This window comes from Ochotona curzoniae, unplaced genomic scaffold (genome assembly GCF_017591425.1).
Source record: "Ochotona curzoniae isolate NIBS_2020 unplaced genomic scaffold, NIBS_Ocur_1.0 contig_605, whole genome shotgun sequence".
Taxonomy (NCBI): Eukaryota; Metazoa; Chordata; class Mammalia; order Lagomorpha; family Ochotonidae; genus Ochotona; species Ochotona curzoniae.
Genome location: NW_024466491.1, coordinates 3319387 through 3343092, shown reverse-complemented (window position 1 = coordinate 3343092; position 23706 = coordinate 3319387). Strand labels below are relative to the sequence as shown.

The window sequence follows — 23706 nt, the reverse complement described above, 5'->3', positions numbered from 1 at the left end:
TGACAAGACCCCCCCCACAGGGGAGACTAGGGGAGGAGCGTAACTAATGAGCAGACTTAGGCCCCGCCTGTCGCCCGCAGCCACGCCCACAAGGGAGGGCGTTCCGTCTCAGGCCACGCCCCAAAGCGTAGCCGTGCGCACTCTTCCGGAAGGAGTGGACTCAGACCCGACCCTTACTATGCATGCCACGCCCACGGGGCATACGTAACTTAGTCCACGCCCCCAGGATCGGGCATGCGCACTGTTCTTCCCCGCTAGCCAAAAGGCGCGTGCTCAGGCCCCGCCCCTCCACCCTAAGCCACGCCCTCACGGGAAGGTGTTCCTTCGGCCCCGCCTTCCAGGGGGCGGGGTGTCGAAGGCACGCGCCGAGCGTCACGTGCGCCCCACCGCGGGCGAGGGCTGGTGACGCAAGCGCCGCGCGCCGCCAGTATGGCCGGGCCATGGCGGCGGGCGCAGGCTACGTGCGCCTGTGGAGCGCGGCGCGGTGTCTGTCCCTGCGGCGGCCGCTGCTGGCCCCGGCCGGGGGGTGGGCGCGGACGGCGGCCGGGGCGTGCGTGGCCGGCGGGCGGAAGGGCCCTGCTGCCCCCGCGGCGCTGTGGGGCCGGGCCCCGGCCAGCCTGGGCCAGTGGCGGGGACTGTGGGACTCGAACCCGGGGCGCGGCGGCGGTGGCGCCTTCTCGGGCGGCGAGGACGCTGCGGAGGGCGGCGCGGAGGAAGGGGCCGGGGGCTCGGCCGGCTCGGGCGGCTCGGGCGGCGGGGAGGGCCCGGTCATCACGGCGCTCACGCCCATGACCATCCCCGACGTGTTCCCGCACCTGCCGCTGGTCGCCATCACGCGCAACCCTGTGTTTCCGCGGTTCATCAAGATTATCGAGGTGAGCCGGGCCTCCCGCACCGTGCACGGAGGAGCGATCCGGGCTCCCGCACCGTGCACAGAGGAGCGATCCGGGCTCCCGCACCGTGCACGGAGGAGCGATCCGGGCTCCCGCACCGTGCACGGAGCGATCCGGCCTCCCGCACCGTGCACGGAGGAGCGATCCGGGCCTCCCGCACCGTGCACGGAGGAGCCAGCCGGGCCTCCCGCACCGTGCACGGAGGAGCCAGCCGGGCCTCCCGCACCGTGCACGGAGGAGCGATCCGGGCCTCCCGCACCGTGCACGGAGGAGCGATCCGGGCCTCCCGCACCGTGCACGGAGGAGCCAGCCGGGCCTCCCGCACCGTGCACCTGCACTGGAAGGAGGGGCACCTGCCACCATAACACCCCAAAGTTTTTTGTTTTAAATGTACTAAATTCTTTCCACGGCTGGAGCTCGTGCGTGGCTGCTTGGCGCTTCCCTATGCCTTTATGGGTTCCGGGGAAGCATGCGGGGATGGGCAGAGGAACCCCCCAGGTCTTGTTTTAAGTCCTACCCCTGGGGTTGGGGTGGGGGTTGCAGCCATGTTGTGAGTGCCCCTGCTGCTTCTGTCTTTTCCCGTCTTGGGCGATGCTTTGGAACCACCGCCCTACTTTGTTCCCCTTTCGGTGGTCCTGTGAACTGGACTTCCGGGCGGTGAGGCTTACATGCTGCGTTAACTTAAGTTGTAACTACAGTAGTAACTTAAGTTGCATCTTGTTGCACCAGCTGGATTGCCTCCTGGGAGGGGCGGAGCGCGCCCCGGTCCCCACCTCCCCCACTCCCCACCCTGTAACGCGCTGGGGACGGTAGGAGGGGACACTTCCCAGGCCTCAGATGCACGCGGCTTGAGGTCGGGGAGATTGGAACCGTTCAGCCCTGGATGGCGCGGGGTGATGCAAGGGGCAGAAAGCTCTGGAAATTTCTGTCTTTGTCTCTGGTTTATCTGGTCATTCTCCGGGCAAGGCCACTGCGTGCGTCAGCGCTGCCTTGCCTGGCCTCCCCCCGCCCCCCTTCGGCATCTCAGGGATCCCTGGGTGTAGAGGAAGAGGTGAAGGTTGACAGGGACAGCAGCTGGAGGGGGGCCAAGGCGCCCCGTCCCCACCCTGAGCCTGTGTGCCCCTCTCAGGGCCTCCCCGTCCCCACCCTGAGCCTGTGTGCCCCTCTCAGGGCCTCCCCGTCCCCACCCTGAGCCTGTGTGCCCCTCTCAGGGCCTCCCCTTAACCCCCAGGCGGCTCCCTCTGTACTGCGAGGATCCCTCGCCCCCCTCCCCCAGCTCCGAGAGCCTCAGCATGTTTGGCTTCTGGGCTTTGGTCTTCCCAGCCAGAAAATGGGCCCACACGGAGCACCAGAACTGTTGATGCTGCCTGGGGACTGAGGACCTGGACTTGCGCCCCGGGATGCCTTGGGGTCCTCCTGCATGCCCGCCCCTTGCCCATCGCACCCAAGACGGGCGGGCCGAGTGTGGGTGGGTGAGTCGTGTCTACTCAGCACCAGTCCAGAGACCGGGGGTGGCGGTAGTGGCGGTGGTAATAGCGTGACTTGCTCCTCTGTGCAGCCCTGGGGGGTCTTGAGGCCCACAGTTCGTGGTCTGAGCCCAGAAACACACCTACCCTTCTTCCCGCGCCACCGTGGGAGCCTGCGACCCAGAAAAGCGTGGCGGGAGGGGTCTTTGCCACCCCCAGTGCTCTGCAGCTGGCACACAGGGTGCTCATTGGCACAGTGGGCCAGCAGTGGGGGGGGGGTCACAGGCATGGCCTTGTGGACTTTCTGGGTTTGGAAACCTGCCCACGGGGGTCGAGATGGGAGCTAAGGGGGTGGTGTGTAGCTCGGGGCGGGGAGGGGCTTCACCAGACGACAGCCCATGGTGCCAAATGTTCATTTCATTTGTCTTGGGAAGGCCGACTCACGGAAAGGTCTTCCACCTGCTGGTTCACTCGCCAAGCGGCCACCGGGGGTTAGGGACTGCTGAGCACGAGTCATGTTGGGGGGCAGAGGGAGTGGGTGGGGGCGCTGTGTTGGCGTCAGATCCCATGATGTGCTGTCCTTCCAGGCGTGACTTAGCAGAGCACCCAGCTTCTGGGTTTCAAACCAAAGTTTCACACCCCCCCCCCCCCAAAAAAAAAGCCAGGTGCTGTAGCTGGATGCTGCGTCGGCACCAGTCCTGGCCACTGGAGTGTTCCTTAGGAAGTGGGCCGCTGGGGCTTGTGCTTGCTGCTGCTGAGAAGGAGGCAGGCCCCCCTCGCTCCACCGCAGCTATTTGATTTGTATTTGGATCAAGAGTCCCCGTTCTGGTTGTGCCCCTACAGAACTGTCCAGAAGCTGGGGAGTGGGGGAAGGGCGTGTTTCCGGGCTGGAGGTCAGCCGGCAGGCCCCACCCGTGCTCAACTGGCCTCGGGGGGGCGCTGTGTCTCCAGGTGAAGAACAAGAAGCTGATAGAGCTGCTGAGGAGGAAAGTCCGCCTGGCCCAGCCCTACGTGGGCGTCTTCCTGAAGAGAGATGACAGGTGAGGGGCGGGGGGCTGGCGCCCAGGGCCCCTTGCAAGGTGGCACCCTCCGGCGGTTTACCGGGTGCCCACCTGCCCCAGCGAGCGTCTGTGTCTGTGCCCCCAGCAATGAGTCAGACGTGGTGGGGAGCCTGGATGAGATCTACCACACGGGGACCTTCGCCCAGATCCACGAGCTGCAGGACCTCGGGGACAAGCTGCGCATGATCGTCACGGGCCATCGCAGGTGCGCGGCTGCCCCCGGGGCTGGGCGGTCGCTGCCCACATGCTGGATCCCTGGGATGGGTGACGCTGCCTTTCTCAGGTGGTCAGGTGGTCAGGGAGGGCCTCCTGGAGGAGGCCTCCTTCACACCAAGGCCAGAGGAAAGGAGCCAGGGTAGGGCAGGCCTGTGTTAGCCGAGCGGATGCCGTTGCCATGGGAGGCCCCCGTCCCTGGCACCTTGAGGGGTGCAGGAGATGGCTGGGTGCTGGGGACCCTGGTGTGGGCCTGCGCGGAGGGTCCTGCAGGGGCAGGGCTGCACTCGCCCCAGCTCCCTCCTCCGCCCGCAGGATTCACATCAGCCGGCAGCTGGAGGTGGAGCCCGAGGAGGCCGAGGCGGACCCCAAGCAGAAGACGCGCAGGAAGACGAAGCGGTCCCGGAAAGAGGCGGAGGAGGAGCCGGGCGCCCGGCTGCAGGGGGCGCCCACGGAGCCGCTGATGGCCGGCCAGGACGAGGTGCTCATGGTGGAGGTGGAGAACGTGGCACACGAGGACTTCCAGGTCACGGAGGAGGTCAAGGTGAGAAGGCAGGTTCCAGGCGGAACGTGTCCTCCCGGGCCCTGCCCTGCGCCGTGGAAGGCTCTAGAAGAGCTCAGAGTGTGTGTTGTGTCTGACTCCATGAGTGGGGGCCTCCAGGCAGCCTCGGTGCCATCGGTGGAAGTTCATGCAGGTCGGGGCCAGGCGAGGGCAGTGCCAAGCCGTGGCTGCTGATTGGCCAGGACTGCCCACTGGCCTCGCCGTAGCTCCCAGGCCTTGGTCGTGCCCACCGTGTGCACGTGGGGGACACCAAGTGTGGGGAGCCCTGCCCGGACTGACACTGCACAGGGTGTGTGTCAAAGGCAGACGACAGAAGGAGCCCGCCTGGCCTGCCTGCTCTGCAGGGACAGGCTTGGCTAGGCTGGCGGGGTGCTGTGGGGCGCGGGCGCTGCCTGCTGGGGCCGCCGGGCCGCCATGACTGCTGCCCCCTCCCTCCCCTCCTGTAGGCCCTGACCGCCGAGATCGTCAAGACCATCCGGGACATCATCGCCCTGAACCCCCTGTACAGGTCAGTGTCCCGCGTGGGCGGCTGCCCCCCGGGAGGCCCTGCTGGGGAGGGTCCCGGGGGCTGCGGATGCCCGGGGCCCGTGACGAGGCTCTGGGCATCCGCAGGGAGTCGGTGCTGCAGATGATGCAGGCCGGCCAGCGCGTGGTGGACAACCCCATCTACCTGAGCGACATGGGCGCCGCGCTGACCGGGGCCGAGTCCCACGAGCTACAGGACGTCCTCGAAGAGACCAATGTGAGTGCTGGGCGCCCCGTGCCCGTGTGGTGCCCTGCGGGCTGCCCCTGCCGTCCTCCCACACCCCGCCTCCCTGCAGATCCCCAAGCGCCTGTACAAAGCTCTGTCCCTGCTCAAGAAGGAGTTCGAACTCAGCAAGCTGCAGCAGCGCCTGGGCCGGGAGGTGAGTGTCCGGCCTCGCCCGCACGGCCCCGGGAGTGTGCAGGGGCGGGGGCCCAGTGGCTGTGCTGTCACTTGAACTCTGGGGTCCTGGGTTGGAGCCCTGGCTGCTGTGGCCGTCACGGGAGCTCTCTCTCTCTGTCGTGCTGCCATTGAAGTGGACAGTGGACGCTGAGGACGGTGGGGTGGGGCTTGGGTCCTGCAGCCCGCAGCAGCTAGAGAATTCGCTTCCTGACCCCAGGGCTGGCGTGAGGGGTGGGGATCTGCTCAGGAGAGTGGCCCGAGGCCCGGTGCCCCAGTGCCCCAGTGTGGTCAGCACTGTTGGGCGGGTGCTGTGCGTGCTGGCGGGGGACAGGGGCCCGCGGTGGGGGCGCTGGTGAGGGAAGTGGCCCTTTGTGCTGCGCTTCGCTGAGCCCCAGCCCCGCAGGTGGAAGAGAAGATTAAGCAGACGCACCGCAAGTACCTGCTGCAGGAGCAGCTTAAGATCATCAAGAAGGAGCTGGGCCTGGAGAAGGAGGACAAGGACGCCATCGAGGAGAAGTTCCGTGAGCGCCTGGCGCAGCTGGTGGTGCCCAAGCACGTGATGGACGTGGTGGACGAGGAGCTGAGCAAGCTGGGACTGCTGGACAACCACTCGTCCGAGTTCAAGTGAGCGTCCACTAACCGGGGTCCCAGGAGGGAGGCGGGCTCACAGCGGGCTCGTCCTCAGCCCTGGCACCCTCTGGCCACTCACCGCCACGTGCACCGGCTGGCCCAGTCTGCTCCTTGGGACGCTAGTGGCGTGTTACAGCGTGAGCCTCATGGGCTCCATCCTGGCCTGTGGCTTCCCCGGACCAGGCCTGCTTCCCGGGTGGCCCGTGCGGGCCCGACGGGATGTTGCGCACCTGTGCTACACCACAGAGCACCCTCCCACACCATCAGCAGCCTTGGCCTGTTCGTGCAGTGTCACCCGGAACTACCTGGACTGGCTGACGTCCATGCCGTGGGGCAAGCAGAGCGATGAGAACCTGGACCTGGCCCGGGCGCAGGCCGTGCTGGAGGAGGACCACTACGGCATGGAGGACGTGAAGAAACGCATCCTGGTGAGCTGGGGCCCAGCCGCCGCTTCCCGATAATCCCCATCCCAGCCCAGAGTCACGGCCCATCCCATCTCCCCTGGGGCACGGAGGGGCCGGATGGGCCACGCTGGGATTTATGTGTGGCTGGGGATGGGACGGCCACAAGGCCGGCTGGGGGTGTGGACCGCGCTGTGGGGATGGGCCCTGAGGTAGGGTGGCCATCAGAGTGGGGCCAGGCCCACAGCTGGCTCTCCCCCAGCCACTGGCAGCTCTCAGCTCTGCCTCCGGATCGGCAGGCAGGGCCTTGGAGAAGGTGCCGCTGAGCCCACCGTGCCTCCCCGCCCGCCCACAGGAGTTCATCGCTGTCAGCCAGCTGCGGGGCACCACCCAGGGCAAGATCCTCTGCTTCTATGGCCCGCCTGGCGTGGGCAAGACCAGCATCGCCCGCTCCATCGCCCGTGCCCTCAACCGCGAGTACTTTCGCTTCAGTGTGGGGGGCATGACGGACGTGGCCGAGATCAAAGGGCACAGGTAGGCCGCCCTGCTGTGCTGCGTCCCCCACCCCGACAGGCCTCAGGCCCAGGTCAATGTGGGCACTGCCAGGGCACGAGGCCACCCCAAACCAGCAGGCGGTTGCCTGTGGCTGAGGCCTGCCCACCAAACTGGCATCCTCATACCGCAGCACTGTTGTTGGGTTACACCGATTCGATTCCGTATTTGAAGGGTCACTCCCTGAAGGCATGCAGCCGTCGGCGCCGGGCCGTGCCAGGGCCAGGAGTTGGAAATTCCAACACGGCCTCCCCACGGGGCCATGTTTGGGGTCCTGGGCCCACCCTTGCCTTCCAGTGCGCTAGCAGCAAGTCGGCGGGGTTGGTGGCAGAGCAGCTGGGATTTGAGCCCGTGCTTGGACCCCGAGTGCAGACACCCTAGGAGCGGCTTAAGCCACCAGGGCTGGGCCTGTGGGACCCTGGGGGCTCAGGACTGGGTGGGGGCAGGCATGTGGCACCTTGCGCATGCCCAGAGGCCCTGGTAGGCACCCTAGGCCTAGGCTGGCCTCTGACCGTGCTTTCCCGTGCAGGCGTACCTATGTGGGAGCCATGCCCGGCAAGATCATCCAGTGTCTCAAGAAGACCAAGACGGAGAACCCCCTGATTCTCATTGACGAGGTGCGGGGGGCACACCCCTCGGCGCTCCCTGCGCACCCCACGCCCAGGCCTGCCCGGTGCTCACGGCGCCCGCTCTGGCTCCCAGGTGGACAAGATCGGCCGGGGCTACCAGGGGGACCCCTCGTCCGCACTGCTGGAGCTGCTGGACCCAGAGCAGAACGCCAACTTCCTGGATCACTACCTGGACGTGCCCGTGGACCTGTCCAAGGTGAGAGCGCCCCCGCGTGGGCGCGGCCGGCCCTGCGGGCTGCAGTGGGGGCCGGCGCTGCAGCTTGGCCTGCCCACCTCCCTGGCAGGTGCTGTTCATCTGCACGGCCAACATCACGGACACCATCCCTGAGCCGCTGCGCGACCGCATGGAGATGATCAACGTGTCCGGCTACGTGGCCCAGGAGAAGCTGGCCATCGCCGAGGTGGGCACGAAGACCGTGTGGATGGCCCGCGCGTGGGTGGGACCTGACCTGGGCAGGTGCGGGTGGGGAGGCCAGGGCCCTCGGCTCCAGGGTGGGACTCCCAGCGTCGGGGCAGGGGTGCAGGCCCCGTCGGCCTGGAGCGGAACCCCAGCCGTCCGTCTGTCCGCAGCGGTACCTGGTGCCTCAGGCCCGGGCCTTGTGCGGCCTGGACGAGAGCAAGGCCCGGCTGTCGTCGGACGTGCTGACGCTGCTGATCCGGCAGTACTGCCGTGAGAGCGGGGTGCGCAACCTGCAGAAGCAGGTGGAGAAGGTGAGTGGCCGCCCCGCCAGGGCCCCCCACACTTGGCTCTGCGGGCACCCAGTCCCCAGCACCTCACTGCCTGCCGCCCAGGTGCTGCGCAAGTCGGCCTACAAGATCGTCAGCGGCGAGGCCGAGACCGTGGAGGTGACGCCCGAGAACCTGCAGGACTTCGTGGGCAAGCCCATCTTCACCGTGGACCGCATGTACGACGTGACGCCGCCCGGTGTGGTCATGGGCCTGGCCTGGACAGCCATGGGTGAGTGGGGGAGATGTGGGTGGTCGCCCCTTGGGCGGGGGGCCTGCAGCTGGCTCACAGGGGCCTCCGTGTCTCCCAGGAGGCTCAACGCTGTTTGTGGAGACCTCGCTGAGGCGGCCGCCCACGGGCACGGGGGACAAGGACAGGGACGGCAGCCTGGAGCTCACGGGCCAGCTGGGCGAGGTGATGAAGGAAAGCGCCAGCATCGCCTACACCTTCGCCAGGGCCTTCCTCATGCGGCACGACCCCGCCAACCAGCGCCTGCTCACCTCCCACATCCACCTGCACGTGCCGGAGGTGAGGCCGCCCTGCTGCTGCCCGGGCCCCCAGCCACCACCCCGGGCCCCCAGCGGGGTTGCTGGTGGGTGACTGGCCTCTCCCCACAGGGTGCCACCCCCAAGGACGGCCCCAGCGCCGGCTGCACCATCGTCACGGCCCTGCTGTCGCTGGCCATGGAGCGGCCCGTGCGCCAGAACCTGGCCATGACGGGCGAGGTCTCCCTCACGGGCAAGATCCTGCCGGTGGGCGGCATCAAGGAGAAGACCATCGCGGTGAGCGCCCCTCTCCCATGCCCCCCAAGCCCTCCTGCGAGTTGCCCTGGGGGGGCACCCCAACGCAGGGCTGTGCTGACCTGGGACACGGGCTCCCCCAGGCCAAGCGCGCCGGCGTGACGTGCATCGTGCTGCCCGCCGAGAACCGCAAGGACTTCCACGACCTGGCGGCCTTCATCACCGACGGCCTGGAGGTGCACTTCGCCGAGCAGTACAGCGACATCTTCCACATCGCCTTCCCCGAGCCGCAGGCAGAAGCCCTGGCCGTGGAGCGGTGACGGCCGCCTCGGCCACGCTCGGCTGCACGGACGCCTGGGCACGCTGCCGGGCGCGCTGGGGGGCTCGGCCCTGGACACCTGGATGATGGCTTGATTGGAACGTGGGGCACAGGGAATATTTAATAACCATGTTGATTAAAGACGCTTTCTAGTAGAGCTGTGTGTGTCCCCCTACCCAGAGATGGAGCACCACGGGGGACAGTGCAGTCCAGGCCGTGATCGAACCCCGCGTGCAGGCAGCAGCTTAGCCCACAGTGTCTCGCTGTGTGCCCAGTGGGGCTTTGCTGGCCTTCTAGGGAGAGGATGGGCATCAGCAAGCTGGTGCCGGTTCTAATCCCAGAGGCCCCACTTCCCATCCAGCTCCCTGCCTGTGGCCTGGGAAAGCAGTGGAGGACGGCCCAAAGCCTTGGGACCTGCACCCGCGTGGGAGACCTGGAAGAGGCTCCTGACTCAATCAGCGCTGGGGGTGAAGTGCACCCGTTACTCCTGTGTCTGCCTTTCCTTTCATCCCAGGAGGGCCAAGCCAGCCCCACCTCAGCCCCGGGGTGTAGAGGGGGGACTGTACCCCGAGTGCTCCAGGGGTGGCCTCTGACCCCTCAGGGATGGGAGCCGCTGCCTTGGCTGGGCAGCCGCAGCCTTCCTGGGCGCAGGTGGAGACCATGCAGGCAGATCTACATAGGGGTTAAGATCCTCCCTGACTGCAGGCCCGGCGGCGTGGCCTAGAGGCTAAAGGCCCTGGCCTTGAACGCGCCGGGATCCCAAAGGGTGCCGGTTCGTATCCCGGCTGCTCTACTTCCCATCCACCTCCTTGCTTGTGTTCTGGGAAGAGCAGTGCAGTTGAGGATCGGTCTAGTGCTTTGGGAATCTTGTACCCTCTGCGGGAGACCTGGAGGGGGCTCCCGGCTCCCTGGCTCCGGGTCGGCGCACAGCGCCTGCCCAGGGCTTGGGAGCCATCAGATGGAACCTCTTCCTCTGTCTGTACTCTGACTTTCTAACAAATAAAGATCTCTATGACCCAAGAGACCCTCTGTCCCTCTCACAGAGGGTGGACAGGCTGCCTCCCACCGACCCCAGCCAGCGGGGAGAAGAACGAGCACCACGAGCCATCTCTAGTTTTACAGCTTTATTTCGGGGTGCGGGGCAGGGCGCTCAGTCCTTCTTGGCGGCGGCCTTGCGCATGGCGGCCAGCACGCTGCTCAGCTCCTCCCGTTTCCTCTTGGCGCGGATGTGTGTGCCCACCTGCGGGCAGCAGAGCCCCGTCAGCTGGCCCCCTCGGCCTCGGCGGGCGCCCCCTCACCCGCACGCCCCCCACCTACCCTCTTCTTGATGAACTTGAGCGCCCGTTTGTCCTTGGAGACCTTGAGCAGCTCCATGGCGCGGCGCTCGTAGGGGGCGAAGCCGCACACCTCCCGGATCATGTCCCGCACAAACTTGGTGTGCTTGGTCAGCCGCTGTGGGACGCGGCCGGCCGTGAGGACGGGGTGGCCCCGACCCGCCGTCCCCCAGTTCCAGCCCCTCCAGTCCCCTCACCCAGCATGACCCCGCTGTTGCTCGTTCCAGCACCCCCTGACCCCTCGCCCAGCCTGACCCCGCTGTTCCCCTCACCCAGGATGACCCCACTGTCCCCCGTTCCAGCACCCCCTGACCCCCTCACCCACCCTTCCACCTGTCCTGGGGTGCATCCCTGAGACCCACCCTGTCTGTCCTGTCTGTCCCTGTGTGGTGGGGGACCCTCGCATGGCTGGGAGGTGTACGTGTGTGTTTTGGGGCGCACAGACAGACAGCACCGCGATGCCTGCGCTCAGCCCCCACCAAGGACACCCCAAGATGCCCAGAACATGCTGCAGCTGACCCCTCGGCCCCCCAACCACCATTTACGTAGGATGGCGTGGACGAGCGCACCCCGCTTCCCCGGGATCAGCTCCCCACTTGCCCAGGACCACCCCTCATCCCCCGGGCAGCCCCCCGCTTCCCCAGGATCACCCCTCATCCCCAGGACCACCCCTCATCCCCAGGACCACCCCTCTTCCCCCGCGCAGCCCCCGCGCCCCCAGCCCCCCGTCCCCCCACTCACCCCGCGGCGCCGGCTGTGCCTCGGCTTGCTCACGTTCTTCGTCACCTTGTGGCCTTTGTTGAGGCCGACGGCCATGGGGTAACGCACAGCCATGGCTGCTTGGGAAAAGCCGGGTGCGGGTGAGGCCTTCGGCGGACCTGGGCCCTGGCCGCTGCCAGCCGCGCCCGGGGGACCCCGACGGACGCGGACGGACCCCGGGGGACCCCGACGGACGCGGACGGACCCCGGGGGACCCCGACGGACGCGGACGGACCCCCACGGACCCCGATGGACGCGGATGCGGCCCCGCCGACCCACACACCTGCCGCTCGCCGCCGGAACCCGAGGAGGAAGGACGGCTGCCGCGCGGAACGCTGGGATAGCTACCCGTGACGTCACGCGGCGGGATAGAGAGGCCGGCACGGCGCACGCGCGCTCTCTCTGGCGGCGGGAGGGAGTCCCTGCAGGAATGCTGGGCGCATGCGCCTGCCCTCCTGGAGCGTGATGACGGAGATGTGGCGGAGGGCGTGGCTGCGGCGGCTCCGCCCCCTCCACCGTTGCGTTCAGGGTTCGAGTCCCGCGTCCGCCCCGCCGCGGCTGTGCGTGGACCGAGCGACCCAGCGCGACCTCTCGATTCCTCCGTCTGTCACACGAGGGCAGCCACCACGCCAAGCTGCTTGCAAGTCGCATGAACAAGTGCAGGTGCGGCACCCGGGGTTCTTCTCCGGGTGCGGCTGGTCTTAGAGCCCCAGGCCCGTGCTCTGCCACTCTCCCGCTGGCTGTGCAACCACCACCGCGTGACGCACCTGCTCTGAGCCCAGCCCGCAACGCGAGCCCCCCCAGCACAGACCGCCCCGCTCCCGGCTGCAGCCCGGCCCAGCCCGGTGCACCGCAGCAGCAGGAGCGCTCCCCCCCAAGTGCATTTTCCGCAAAGCCCCTGGGCCCCAGCGCATCCGCCCTCGCTCCCGCCTCACCTTCCTCCCCCCTGAGAGGCGGGTGTGGGCTGAGCAAGCCCCAGCGGCCACCCTGCCAGCAAGGGGGGAAGAACCGAAACCTTTAACCTGTATGAGGGTCGGGCATGACAGCCTAGTGGCTCAAGTCCTTGCCTCGCATGCACCAGGATCCCACAGGGGCACTGGTTCTATTCCCGGCTGCTCCACTTCCCATCCAGCTCCCTGCCTGTGGCCTGGGAAAGCAGTGGAGGACGGCCCAGAGCCTTGGGACCCTGCACCACATGGGAGACCTGGAAGCAGCTCCTGGCTCCTAGCTTTGGATTGGCACAGCTCTGGCTATTGTGGCTACACAGGGGAGTGAACCAGCAGATGGAAGAACGTTGTCTCTCTTTCTCATTGACTTTTCAACCATAAAGCTTAAAAAAAAAAAAAAAAAACTAGTAATACAACTTTATAAAAAAAAAACAGGTGTGCAAGAGTCTGTTTTTATTACACAATCGGGGAGCGTGGCAGAGCCCGTGCTGCTCCCAGGAGCCCGCGGCAGCACCCCGAGTCCCTGGCTGGGAGTCCGGGGGTGCTGGCGGGGAAGGGACAGCAAGGACAACGGTAGCCGCGGCGGGAGAGCAGAGCTCCGGGGCAGCACGACCTGTGTCCGGGACACGCAGCCTCCGCCTGCCCCCGGCCCGTGTCCCCCGCGTCCACCCGGTGCTGGGTCCGCCTTGACCCCCGGGGGTCTGTCCCCGGTTCAGGCCGCAGCTGCAGCCGAGACGTTGAGCTCCTGGCGCACGAACCACGAGGCCCGCGGGTGCGGCCACCAGGCCCGCAGCAGGCACAGCAGGTGCAGGCGCCACGGGTAGAAGACCCCGGCCGCTCGCGTGGCGCCGCCGCGGATCACGGCCAGGGCAGCCTTGGGTCCCGGGGCCGCCTTGGCTCTGGAGATGCCCCTGGTGGAGGGAGGGAGGGAGAGGGTGCTGGGGTGCTGGGGTGCTGGGGGTGCTGGGGGTGCTGGGGGTGCAGGGGGTGCTGGGGTGCTGGGGTGCTGGGGGTGCTGGGGTGCTGGGGGTGCTGGGGGTGCTGGGGGTGCAGGGGGTGCTGGGGGTGCTGGGGGTGCAGGGGGTGCTGGGGGTGCAGGGGGTGCTGGGGGTGCAGGGGGTGCTGGGGGTGCTGGGGTCGCCCCTGGGCAGCCCCCCGTCCCTCCCCGGGGCGGGTGGTCTCACCTGAAGCGCTCGGAGGGCGAAGCGCGGTCGCCGAGGCCCAGGACGCACTGGGTGATGGCCACGTTCACGTCCTGCACGCCCAGCTCCCGCCGCAGGGAGCCGAAGAAGCCGTCCAGGGCCAACTTGGCCGCCGAGTAGGGGGCCGAGAAGGACGCGGGCACGCGGCCTGGGGGTGCGGGAGGGCGGCCCTCAGCGGCCTGCTCCCCGAGGCCTCCCCAGGGGCAGGGGGCCGGGACCCCCACCCCGGGGAGCCCCTGCAGACCCGGGGGACCCCCACCCCGGGGAGCCCCTGCAGACCCAGGGGACCCCCACCCCGGGGAGCCTGCAGACCCCACCGGCCGCCCCCCGGGGAGCCCCTGCAGACCCCACCGGCCGCCCCCCGGGGAGCCCCTGCAGACCCCACCGGCCGCCCCCGGGGAGCCGGGCCATGCCGTGCACCCACCGAGCAGGGGACCCCTACCCCGGGGAGCCCCTGCAGACCCAGGGGACCCCCACCCCGGGGAGCCCCTGCAGACCCGGGGGACCCCCACCCCAGGGAGCCTGGAGACCCCACCGGCCGCCCCCGGGGAGCCGGGCCATGCCATGCACCCACCGAGCAGGGGACCCCTACCCCGGGGAGCCCCTGCAGACCCAGGGGACCCCCACCCCGGGGAGCCCCTGCAGACCCCACCGGCCGCCCCCGGGGAGCCAGGGCCGCGCACCCACCCAGCAGCGAGGACACCACCACCAGGGAGCCCTTGCTGTCCGTCAGGCTGGGCAGCGCCAGTGACGTCAGCTGCACGTAGCTCAGGAAGTTCACCTGCAGCAGGAGCCCACACGTCACGGGGCGGAGCTTAGAGAAGGGGCGGAGCTTAGAGCCCGGGCCACAGGAGGGTGGAGCGCAGAGAAGGGGTGGAGCCCCAGAATGACGGGCGTGGCCCGGGGTGGGGTGACTGTTGGCGGGGAGTTCCCACCCAGGGGCGGGGCCTTGGACAAAAGGGGTATGGCCAGGAGTAGGAGGGGCAATGCCCCGCCCTGTAGGTGGGGTCAGGGCGTGGCAGGGTTCGGAGCCCGCCCTATAGGTGGGGTCAAGGCAGGAAGTGGGGTGTGGCCAGAGCTAGGAGCCCGCCCTATAGGCGGGTCAAGGCAGAAAGTGGGGTGTGGCCAGAGCTAGGAGCCCGCCCTATAGGCGGGGTCAAGGCAGGAAGTGGGGTGTGGTCAGAGCTAGGAGCCCGCCCTATAGGCGGGGTCAAGGCAGGAAGTGGGGTGTGGTCAGAGCTAGGAGCCCGCCCTATAGGCGGGGTCAAGGCAGGAAGTGGGGTGTGGTCAGAGCTAGGAGCCCCACCCTATAGGCGGGGTCAAGGCAGGAAGTGGGGTGTGGTCAGAGCTAGGAGCCTGCCCTATAGGCGGGGTCAAGGCAGGAAGTGGGGTGTGGTCAGAGCTAGGAGCCTGCCCTATAGGCGGGGTCAAGGCAGGAAGTAGGCCGTGGTCAGAGCTAGGAGCCCGCCCTATGGGCGGGGTCAAGGCAGGAAGTGGGGTGTGGTCGGCGCTAGGAGCCCCACCCTATAGGCGGGGCCGAGGCGGGAAGCAGGGCGTGGTCAGGGCTACGAGCCCGCCCTGTAGGCAGGATCAAGGCAGGAAGTGGGGGCGTGGCCAGGGCTACGTGCTTCGCCCTGTAGGCGGGGCCGAGGCGGGAAGCAGGGCGTGGTCAGGGCCAGTAGTCCGGCCCTGTGGGCGGGGTCTCGGGCCCGGGGCGTGGCCGGCACGGGGGCGGAGCACCTGCAGCAGCCAGCGGGTTGCCTTGGGGCTGCGCACGCGCGTTCCGGCCGGGAGACCGCCGATGTGGTTCAACACCAGGTAGTCCAGCCCGCCTGCGCAGAAACACGGGGTCAGCGGGGAGTGAACCCCGAGACTCGCCCTGGGCACCCCCGGACCGCATCCGCCCACTGTGTGAGACTCAGCCCCACGTGGTGCCTGGACCCCAGCCCGCCTGGACCCCAGCCTGCCTGGACCCCACCAGCTCACCTGGACCCCAACCATCCTGACCCCAACCCGCCTGGACCCCAACCCACCTGGACCCCAGCTCACCTGGACCCCAGCCCGCCAGGACCCCAGCCCGCCTGGACCCCAGCTCACCTGGACCCCAGCCCGCCAGGACCCCAGCCCGCCTGGACCCCAGCTCACCTGGACCCAACCTGCCTGGACCCCAGCTCGCCTGGACCCCAGCTCACCTGGACCCCAACCCGCCAGGACCCCAGCTCACCTGGACCCAACCTGCCTGGACCCCAGCTCACCTGGACCCCAGCCCGCCTGGAACCCAGCCCTCCTGACCCCAGCCCACCTGGACCCCACCAGCCCGCCTGGACCCTAGCCAGCCTGGACCCCAGCCCTCCTGGACCCCAGCCCGCCTGGACCCTAGCCAGCCTGGACCCCAGCCCGCCTGGACCCCAGCCCGCCTGGACCCCAGCCCTCCTGGACCCCAGCCCACCTGGCCCTGTCCAGCGCCCTGAGCAGTGAGGCTGTGACTCTGTTCCATCACACCTGCAGGACCCCCAGACATCTCCACCCTCTACAGTACCCCCACACTCCCCCACCCCCATCCCAGTCCTCCCGCCGACACCAAGGCCAACCCTTCTCTCACCTAGCTTGTCCAGTGCAAACTGCACCACGTGTCCCGGGGCCTCGGGGGAGGCCATGTCGGCTGCTATGTAGAAAACTTTGAGCGCTCCCAGCTTGCGGCAGTTCCCGACCACCTGATGGGGAGATGGGGGGTGGGGGACCTGTCCCCCACCTACTGGCCCCCTCCCACCACCACCTGCTGGTCCCGAGAGGTCTGCAGCCTGAAGCCCCGCTCCCCTGCCCTGAGCCTCAGGCCCCAAGGCCTCTTCCCCAACACTGGGTTTGGAAGCTGGCAAGGGTTGGAGACACAGTTATGGCAGAGGTGGAGCAGCCCAGGCACTGTCCCCCGGCCTCCCCTGGCTGCTGTCAGGCTCACCCTTTGCAGCAAGGCCTCGGTGTGGGCCGTGAGCACCAGATGGGAGCCTAGGCGTGCGTAGTGATAAGCCAACTCTTCGCCAACGCCCGCGCTGGCCCCGGTCAGTAGCACCCGAGCTCCCTGGAGGCTGGCTGGCAGCGGGGTAGGAGTTTATCAGCCTTGGAGGGGCGGGAGCGGACGGCCAGCCAGAGCCCTGCCTCCTCCTCCACCCAAGAGACACTCACCTGGGTCGAAGTGGTCATCCCAATAGTAGGCAAAGAACAGGGCCCCCAGCCCTGCAAGCAGTAGTAGCTTCATGGTCTCCCTCCCCTGGGCCTGGAGAGGGAGGGATGGGGGCAAGCCTGGGCCCACCCACAGCCACACCTGTGGCATGGGGCATCTGGTGCCTGGCCCTCCTGCTCCCCTTCTGCTGCAGCTCCTGGAGCCAAGCGAGGTGTGAACCCCTGAGCCCTCCTCCTCCTCCTGGGGGGACCTTCCCACCCTTCATGCCTCCCCTTTTTCTGGCCAGGCCAGGTAATCCCCTGAGCAACGTTCCAAGTCCAGGACAGCTTACAGGGTGGTGGGTCACCCAGGCTCCCCCCAACCCTGATCTGACCACAGTGATTGGGAGATAGGAGAGCAGGGCTCCAGGGATGGACACACAGGGGCAGCAATGGGCAGGTGGAGGAAGGGGCGACAGGCAGGTGGGTCGGGTAGACAGAGGACAGGGTGACGGGCAGGTAGGTCGAGGTGGACAGAGGAAGGGGGCAGCAGGCAGGTGGGTCGGGGGACTCTGGACAGCGCGATGGCCCAAGAAGCGATGATGGGGGTCCAACGGGAGATGGGGGTCCAAGGAGGGACGATGGGGTCCAAGGGGAGATGATGGGGTCCAAGTGGAGATGAAGGGAAGGGGGTCCAAGGGAGGAAGATGGGGGTCCAAGGGGGGAAGATGGGGGTCCAAGGGGGGAAGACGGGGGCCCTCGCAGTGCTGCCCTCGGACCTCAGCGTCCAGACAAAGGCGCCCCCACGGCGTGTCCCCCACGGAGCACTCACCCACGTCAGCCCTCGCTCGGGGGGGACACACCGACGCCCCTAAAGGTCTGCCTTTCTCAGGGTCCCCCCCCCGAGCGCGCCCCCTCCCGGAGGGCCCGAGTCACGTGACACCAAGCCCGCTTCCTCGAGGGCGGGGTGGGGGTTGTCGGGGACAGCGCGCCCCGGCGTTGCCCTGGCAACGGCTTCCGCCCGGGCATTCCCGGCGCTGGTCCCGCCCCCTCCGCGGACGGAAGTTCCGGCTACCTCCGTGAGTGTGCGAGCACGTGACGGGAAAAGCCCCGCCCCTCGCTCTGGTGTTTCCGTGGCAACCGTGCAGGCGCGCGCGGGCGACTCCGACCTTAGACTTCCTTTTCCGGACTTTTCTGTCCGCTCACAGCACCAGGGCCAAGTCCGGACTGCACTTCCCAGGAGGCGCCGCGGCCCAGGGGTGAGTGACGTCCTTGCGGCGCCGTCGCGTCTCCTCCTGCCTTCATTTCCCAGAAGCCTCTCTGCGGTAGGACCCGCTCGCTCGCGTCCCCCTCCCCAAGACTACAACTCCCAGTGTGCTCTGCGCGGTCCCGCCGGCGGAAGCGGCGGGCGAAGCGGGTGTCCTTCGCGAAGCCGAGTGACCATGGTGGCCCGAGTGTGGGCGCTGATGAGGTGTGTGGGGGCTGGACCCGACTCTCCGGGGAGCCCTGTCCAGCACGGGTCAGGGGTCAGCTCTGGGTGGATTGTGGGGTGCCGGAGGGAGTGGTGGGGGGTGGGCGGTGATGGGGTGCTGGGGTGTGCTGGAGGGAGTGATGGGGTGTGTGGGGGGCTGCAGGGAGTGATGGGGTGTGTGGGGGGCTGGAAGGAGTGATGGGGTGTGGGGTGTGCTGGAGGGAGTGATGGGGTGTGTGGGGGGCTGGAGGGAGTGATGGGGTGTGTGGGGGGCTGGAGGGAGTGATGGGGTGTGCTGGAGGGAGTGATGGGGTGTGCTGGAGGGAGTGATGGGGTGTGTGGGGGGCTGGAGGGAGTGATGGGGTGTGTGGGGGGCTGGAGGGAGTGATGGGGTGTGCTGGAGGGAGTGATGGGGTGTGCTGGAGGGAGTGATGGGGTGTGGGGGGCTGGAGGGAGTGATGGGGTGTTTTGGGGGCTGGAGGGAGTGATGGGGTGTGTGGGGGGCTGCAGGGAGTGATGGGGTGTGCTGGAGGGAGTGATGGGGTGTGTGGGGGGCTGCAGGGAGTGATGGGGTGTGGGGTGTGCTGGAGGGAGTGATGGGGTGTGGGGTGTGCTGGAGGGAGTGATGGGGTGTGTGGGGGGCTGCAGGGAGTGATGGGGTGTGTGGGGGGCTGCAGGGAGTGATGGGGTGTGCTGGAGGGAGTGATGGGGTGTGGGGAGGGAGTGATGGGGTGTTTTGGGGGCTGGAGGGAGTGATGGGGTGTGGGGGGCTGGAAGGAGTGATGGGGTGTGTGGGGGGCTGGAAGGAGTGATGGGGTGTGTGGGGGGCTGGAAGGAGTGATGGGGTGTGTGGGGGGCTGGAGGGAGTGATGGGGTGTGTGGGGGGCTGGAAGGAGTGATGGGGTGTTTTGGGGGCTGGAGGGAGTGATGGGGTGTTTTGGGGGCTGGAGGGAGTGATGGGGTGTGGGGGACTGGAGGGAGTGATGGGGGGTGTGGGGGGCTGGAGGGAGTGATGGGGTGAGTGGGGGGCTGGACCCGACTCTCTGGGGAGCCCTGTCCAGGACGGGTCAGGGGTCAGCTCTGGGAGGCATTCCCTGAGCTCCCTGGATAGTGGGGTACTGGTTGGCGGGGTTGGGGTGCAGCCTGAGCGCCTGTGTGTCCCCTGCAGGTTCCTCCTCAAGGGCAGCGTGGCCGGGGGCGCCGTGTACCTGGCGTACGACCAGGATCTGCTGGGTTCCAGTGACAGGGGCGAGGCGGCCCTGCACAAGGCCGAGGAGCTGGTACCCCCAGCCATGTACCAGTTCAGCCAGTACGTCTGCCAGCAGACGGGCCTGCAGATGCCGCAGGTACTGGGGGCCCCTGGGCCGGGTTGGAGGGGACCAGGGTGGTCCTGGGTCAGCATGGGGGGCACTGGGGGGGCCCTGGACTGGGTTGGCTCTGGGCCGGCATGGGGCGATGCCCTGGGCCAGGATGGGGGCCCGGGGGGGTCCCTGGGCTGGCATGGGGGAACTGGGAGAGGCCCCGGAGCTCTTACCTTCCTCACTGGCCCCCTGGTACCCCTCTCTTCCCCAGCTTCCAGCTCTTCCAAAGATTAACTTCCCCATCCAGGACACCTGGAACTCAGGTAGCGTCCTGCCCCCTCAGCTTGGGACCAACACCCCCCCCCCAGCCCCCTGCTTCCTGCTCCCCTTGCTTCCTTGCTTTGTGCGTGCCTCTTTGGGGACCCGGGGACAAGGAAGGGAGGACATGTCTAGGGGCGGGTCTGTGTAAGCCCCATGGCTGTTTCCCCTCGGGGTTACTGCTCCCCGCAGGCATCCTGAGGGTCATGTCGGCGCTGTCCACCGCCCCCGCCAAGGCCCACGAGTACTCCAGGCAGGGCTGGGAGTACGTGAGGGAACGCATCAAGTAGTGGACGGCTGCCTGGACGCCGGGACCCCACACCCCACAGCGGCAGCTCACGGCCTGGCCTGGCCCAATAAAGGACTTTGCAAGTACCCCGCCACTGCTGACCTGTGTGCTGCCCCCCTGGACCGCAGGTTAAGGGGTCTTGTCTCCATCCCGTCCCGGGGCCCACGGCCAAGCCCCCTGCTCTTCCGGGTCCTGCTCCCCGCACCTCCACAGCACCAGTGGGTGTCCCACGAGGCTGGGTAGGGCGAGTGGAGCTCAGGGTCTGCTCTGGGTGTGGTGGGGAGCCGTACACTGGCCTGGGTTCTAGGAGTGGTGCTGTCGTCCGGGCTGGTGCTGGGCACCGGAGGCCAGGATGTGCGAGGTGGATGTGCCAGTGTCCCGAGCAGCGGCCGTCGGGGGGCGGCTCCATCCAGGTCTCCTGGTGGCGAGTACCTGCTGCCTCGCAGTGATCCTAGACCTCGGCAGCCCTCAGCCCCAGCGCGTGCGCCCAGCGTGCCCATCCTCAGTCAGGCGCACGTCTGAGCCTGCCGTCTGGCCGAGCTGCTCTCGGCGTGGTGCCTGGGCTGAGTGTGGAGGCAGGGGGCAGGCCCTGCACCGTACCAGGCGTGTCCGTGTCCGACACGTTGCTGGAACTGGCCCCCGTCTGGAGGGACACAGGGGTGAGGGCGTTATGAAGCCAGCAGAAAGTTCTATTAGGTGTTTGGGGTGGGCATCATGGCCCAGCTGCCACTAGTGCATCTTGGAGGGCAGTGCAGGTGACGGCATGGGTCCCTGGGTGCCCACCACCCACGTGGGAGCTCCCTGCTGCCAGGGCCTTCTGGGGAGTCGAAGAGCAGTTGCACCGATCCTGCCTTTTAAAAATCTGACAGCAAAATAAACATCCGACTTCCCAACACTAAAGCAAAGCAACAGGTCTCCCGTCGCCTGGCCAGGGCAGTCAGGGTCCCTGGTGCTCCCCCGTGGGTGCAGTGGCACAAGCACACAAGCAGGGGGCTGGACAGGATGGTGCAGTGGGGGACGCTGGCATGGCAGGGGGCAGCTTTGCCCGGCCCCACACGGCATGACCCTGGAAACACTGGAGTCCTGTGACGTGGCGAGGCGTGCACAGCCTGGGGATGGCAGACTCACGGGCAGGGCTCCCAGGGGATGCAAAGCCACCCGCTTGTCCCTCACGCTGGCCGCCACAGGTCCTCCAGCCAGACCCCTGGCTTCTGGAAGCTCCTGAGGGAGGAGCTGGGGCTCAACCACACAGAGCACAACTGAGTTTAGTAAACTTATTTATTCGAAACGAGAGTCACACAGAGAAAAGCTCTTCCACCAATCCTGAGGCGCGTCCGGGCCTCCCTGGGCGCAGGACCGAGCTGGTGGCCAAGCGGATGCCAGCGCGACAGGAGAGGGCTCGCCTCGGTGTGCCACACAGGCAGAAAATGTACAAAATGACACTTTAAAGTGTATGAACAGAAACACGTTTATTACAAAAAACGAGAACAAAAACAAGAAACAAATTCACATTGTATTTAGCTAGAACGTGGCAGCAGATAAAAAATGATTTGTACAAGGTTTGCGGTGAACTCCCAGGGCCCCCCTGGTTGCCGGGGATGACAGGACACGGGCGCCCGAGGCCTCAGTAACGGCGGGTGAAGCGGGCGTCGCTGGGACGGCTCCCCCGGCTCTGTCCTCCGAAGCCACCTTGCATGCCACCGCGTGGGATCACGTGGCCCCGGGAGGCCCCGCCAGGCGCAAAGCTGCCCCGCCTGCAACAGAGGCAGGCCTCGGTTTGTGGAGTTCCCTGTGGCCCAGCAGGGCCCCCCGCGACCCCGCAGGCTGAGCAGGAAGGAGGCGTGGGAGGCATGGGCAGGCCCCTTACCCTGACAGGCCTCCCCGGCTCATCACGTGGCCCGGCCCCGAGTGGCCCGACATGCTTCTCTCTCCACCTGGAATACAGGATATGCTGTGCCCGGAGCCCTGGGCACGAGCCCTCTGCCACCCCGGTCCAGCAGGAGCCGCTCCCCTACCTTGCCACCGCTTGTGATCCCGGTCCACCATGCCACCGTCGGCGGCGCCCTGCCACGCCCGCTCATCCTCCAGCCGCCGGCTGTGGTCCCCCCACTCGCGTCTGCCCCTTGGAAAGAGACATCTCTGATTTGGGCTGCCCCGGCTCCGAGGACAAGCTGTGCCTCACCCCTCCGCGCAGGGGTGCAGGGGTGGGCTTTGGGCCCTGGGTGCTCACTGCGCACCAGCTGACGTGGGAGGTGGGGGACACAAACCTTGGGGGCGGGGGCAGTCCCCGGCCTTCGCTCATCCTCTTGTCTGAGCCGTAGCCCCAGCCGTCACGGGAGTCTCGGCCGTGGCGCTCGGGTCCTCCGTGGCGCTCGGGGTAATGCTGGAAAGAGCCAGAAGGAAAGGGAAGGTCAGGAACCAAGCCCAGGCCCGGAGCCCCCGGGGAAGCTGGCGGCCACAGCTGATGCCCCTGGGCAGGATGGGGACAGGCAGGACACCCACAACAGTGAGGGCAAGGCAGGCCCAAGGCGTCCAGGTGCGGTCTCTGCCAGAGCAGCCTCCCGGAGAGCCAGCCCGTGGCGTGGCTCCAGCTCCCCGCGCGGGAGGGAGATGGCTCCAGTGCTCAGCCCTGCGTCTACAGAGCCGACCTGCATGCGGCTCCTGGCTCCTGGCTGACCGTGGCAACCATGAAGGAACCCCAGCTTGTAAACCTCGACCTTGTACCAGTGTTTCAGTTACACGTCACGGCCCCTTGTCCCTGAGCGGCTGCCACAGATGGCACAATCTCCACGAGCTACACAGGAGTAAACCACGCAGTGACTCCATCGTGCCCCTTTTGGGATCCCAGTCCGCAGGGCCCCTCCAAAGCCTGGCGCCTCTGTTAGGTCCACTCGGCCAACCACCCACTCCCTGCTCCGAGTCCTAGCTGCTGTCGGCTGTGCGGCCAGCAGGCCGTGGGCTCCTGGGCCTGTTCCACCTGCTGTCTGAAGCCGCCACCTAAAGCACATTTTTTTACAGTGAAGGTAAATTTTACCCCAGAGGTTGTCTGTGCAGCGGGGAGACTGCTGTACCCAGACTCTCAGGGGCCACGGCCCTTGGGGCTGCTGCCTCACAAGCCAACACAGCTGAACAGCGCCAGAGCGGCCCCTCTGCACACTCCACTGTCTCGTCAATCCACATTCACCTGCCCAGAGCACACAGCACCACAAGCCCGGGTCTCCCCGGTGACCATCCCCCCCCACCTGCGCACGACGGCAGCCCCGGTGCCGCAGGCTCAGGTGTCCTGCAGGGCAGAGCTCAGGCCTGGCAGGCTGCGTCACGGCCTCTGGCTCAGGAGCCCACATGGGAGGGGACGCGTGGCAAGACTTGCTTCTCAGGACCAGCCTCCCTCCCTGTCACTTCAGACCTGCCCGGCCGCCGCCTCTCCGACCCACACTAGCTTCACCAGGTCCCGAAGGATGGCTCGGGTCCAGTGTCAGCGTTGGTCACTGGGGCCAGTGTGCCACCCCTCCTGGGCAGCAAGGAAAGGCAGCTGGCACCTGAGCCCAGGTGTGACATGGCACACATCACACCCTCCTGTCCTGGTGCACATGGACAGACGCTCCCCGGGGCCTGTCCTCCCAAACTCTGCAGCCTGGACATTCACTACTGGGCTGCCCTCCCCTGCCTGCACAAACCTCACGCAGGCTGGCTCGCCATGGCACTGCATCTCATCACTGCCACAGCAGGGACCAAGGGTCCCTCGGGTTCTCCTGGGAGAGCGGAAGGGCCGTCCCCTCAGCTACACTAAGGAAGCGAGGCAGGTGGACGT

General features: G+C 67.6%; 5 protein-coding genes across 13 annotated transcripts in view; 2 read left to right on the top strand and 3 right to left on the bottom strand.

The window, feature by feature from the left end:
• The first annotated feature begins 440 nt into the window (after nucleotides 1–440).
• On the top strand, nucleotides 441–9273 carry LONP1 (lon peptidase 1, mitochondrial). Its single transcript, XM_040990716.1, has 18 exons — nucleotides 441–875; nucleotides 3311–3399; nucleotides 3506–3625; nucleotides 3949–4177; nucleotides 4642–4703; nucleotides 4808–4937; nucleotides 5017–5100; nucleotides 5524–5744; nucleotides 6040–6178; nucleotides 6507–6685; nucleotides 7233–7320; nucleotides 7406–7528; nucleotides 7617–7733; nucleotides 7903–8043; nucleotides 8125–8290; nucleotides 8370–8587; nucleotides 8677–8841; nucleotides 8943–9273. The coding sequence occupies exons 1-18, from the start codon at nucleotides 441–443 to the stop codon at nucleotides 9117–9119; spliced, it is 2883 nt and encodes a 960-aa protein (XP_040846650.1). The 3' UTR covers nucleotides 9120–9273.
• Nucleotides 9274–10229: 956 nt separating this feature from the next.
• The window catches only part of RPL36 (ribosomal protein L36), a 21479-nt gene continuing 8002 nt past the window's right edge, over nucleotides 10230–23706 (bottom strand). The window contains exons 1-4 of one of the 2 annotated variants that reach the window (XM_040990976.1): nucleotides 11495–11594; nucleotides 11194–11288; nucleotides 10436–10570; nucleotides 10230–10358 (exon numbers count right to left, since the gene is read on the bottom strand). In XM_040990976.1, the coding sequence (XP_040846910.1) occupies nucleotides 10269–10358; nucleotides 10436–10570; nucleotides 11194–11286 (318 nt within the window). In that variant the 5' untranslated portion in view covers nucleotides 11287–11288; nucleotides 11495–11594 and the 3' untranslated portion in view covers nucleotides 10230–10268. Of the gene's footprint in view, nucleotides 10359–10435; nucleotides 10571–11193; nucleotides 11292–11494; nucleotides 11595–23706 lie in introns of those variants that run through there. The other variant, XM_040990975.1, reaches the window with a different exon arrangement.
• Nucleotides 12818–16679, bottom strand: HSD11B1L (hydroxysteroid 11-beta dehydrogenase 1 like). Of its 2 annotated transcripts, XM_040990911.1 has the most exons (7): nucleotides 16541–16679; nucleotides 16317–16447; nucleotides 15963–16074; nucleotides 15101–15192; nucleotides 14048–14141; nucleotides 13343–13508; nucleotides 12818–13069 (listed from the first exon to the last, which is right to left on the bottom strand). In XM_040990911.1, the coding sequence occupies exons 1-7, from the start codon at nucleotides 16611–16613 to the stop codon at nucleotides 12871–12873; spliced, it is 867 nt and encodes a 288-aa protein (XP_040846845.1). In that variant the 5' UTR covers nucleotides 16614–16679; the 3' UTR covers nucleotides 12818–12870. The 2 variants fall into 2 exon arrangements, with proteins under 2 accessions (XP_040846845.1, XP_040846846.1); XM_040990912.1 differs by lacking the exons at nucleotides 15963–16074; nucleotides 16317–16447.
• MICOS13 (mitochondrial contact site and cristae organizing system subunit 13) lies at nucleotides 17893–19981 on the top strand. Its single transcript, XM_040990982.1, has 4 exons — nucleotides 17893–17987; nucleotides 19156–19333; nucleotides 19560–19611; nucleotides 19799–19981. The coding sequence occupies exons 1-4, from the start codon at nucleotides 17959–17961 to the stop codon at nucleotides 19894–19896; spliced, it is 357 nt and encodes a 118-aa protein (XP_040846916.1). The 5' UTR covers nucleotides 17893–17958; the 3' UTR covers nucleotides 19897–19981.
• The window catches only part of SAFB (scaffold attachment factor B), a 22515-nt gene continuing 20156 nt past the window's right edge, over nucleotides 21348–23706 (bottom strand). For 4 of the 7 annotated variants that reach the window (XM_040990719.1, XM_040990723.1, XM_040990721.1 and 1 more), the window contains 4 exons: nucleotides 22163–22278; nucleotides 21911–22017; nucleotides 21763–21829; nucleotides 21348–21649 (listed from right to left, as the gene is read on the bottom strand). In XM_040990719.1, the coding sequence (XP_040846653.1) occupies nucleotides 21520–21649; nucleotides 21763–21829; nucleotides 21911–22017; nucleotides 22163–22278 (420 nt within the window). In that variant the 3' untranslated portion in view covers nucleotides 21348–21519. The remainder of the gene's footprint in view (nucleotides 21650–21762; nucleotides 21830–21910; nucleotides 22018–22162; nucleotides 22279–23706) is intronic. The other 3 variants (XM_040990720.1, XM_040990725.1, XM_040990722.1) reach the window with 1 other exon arrangement.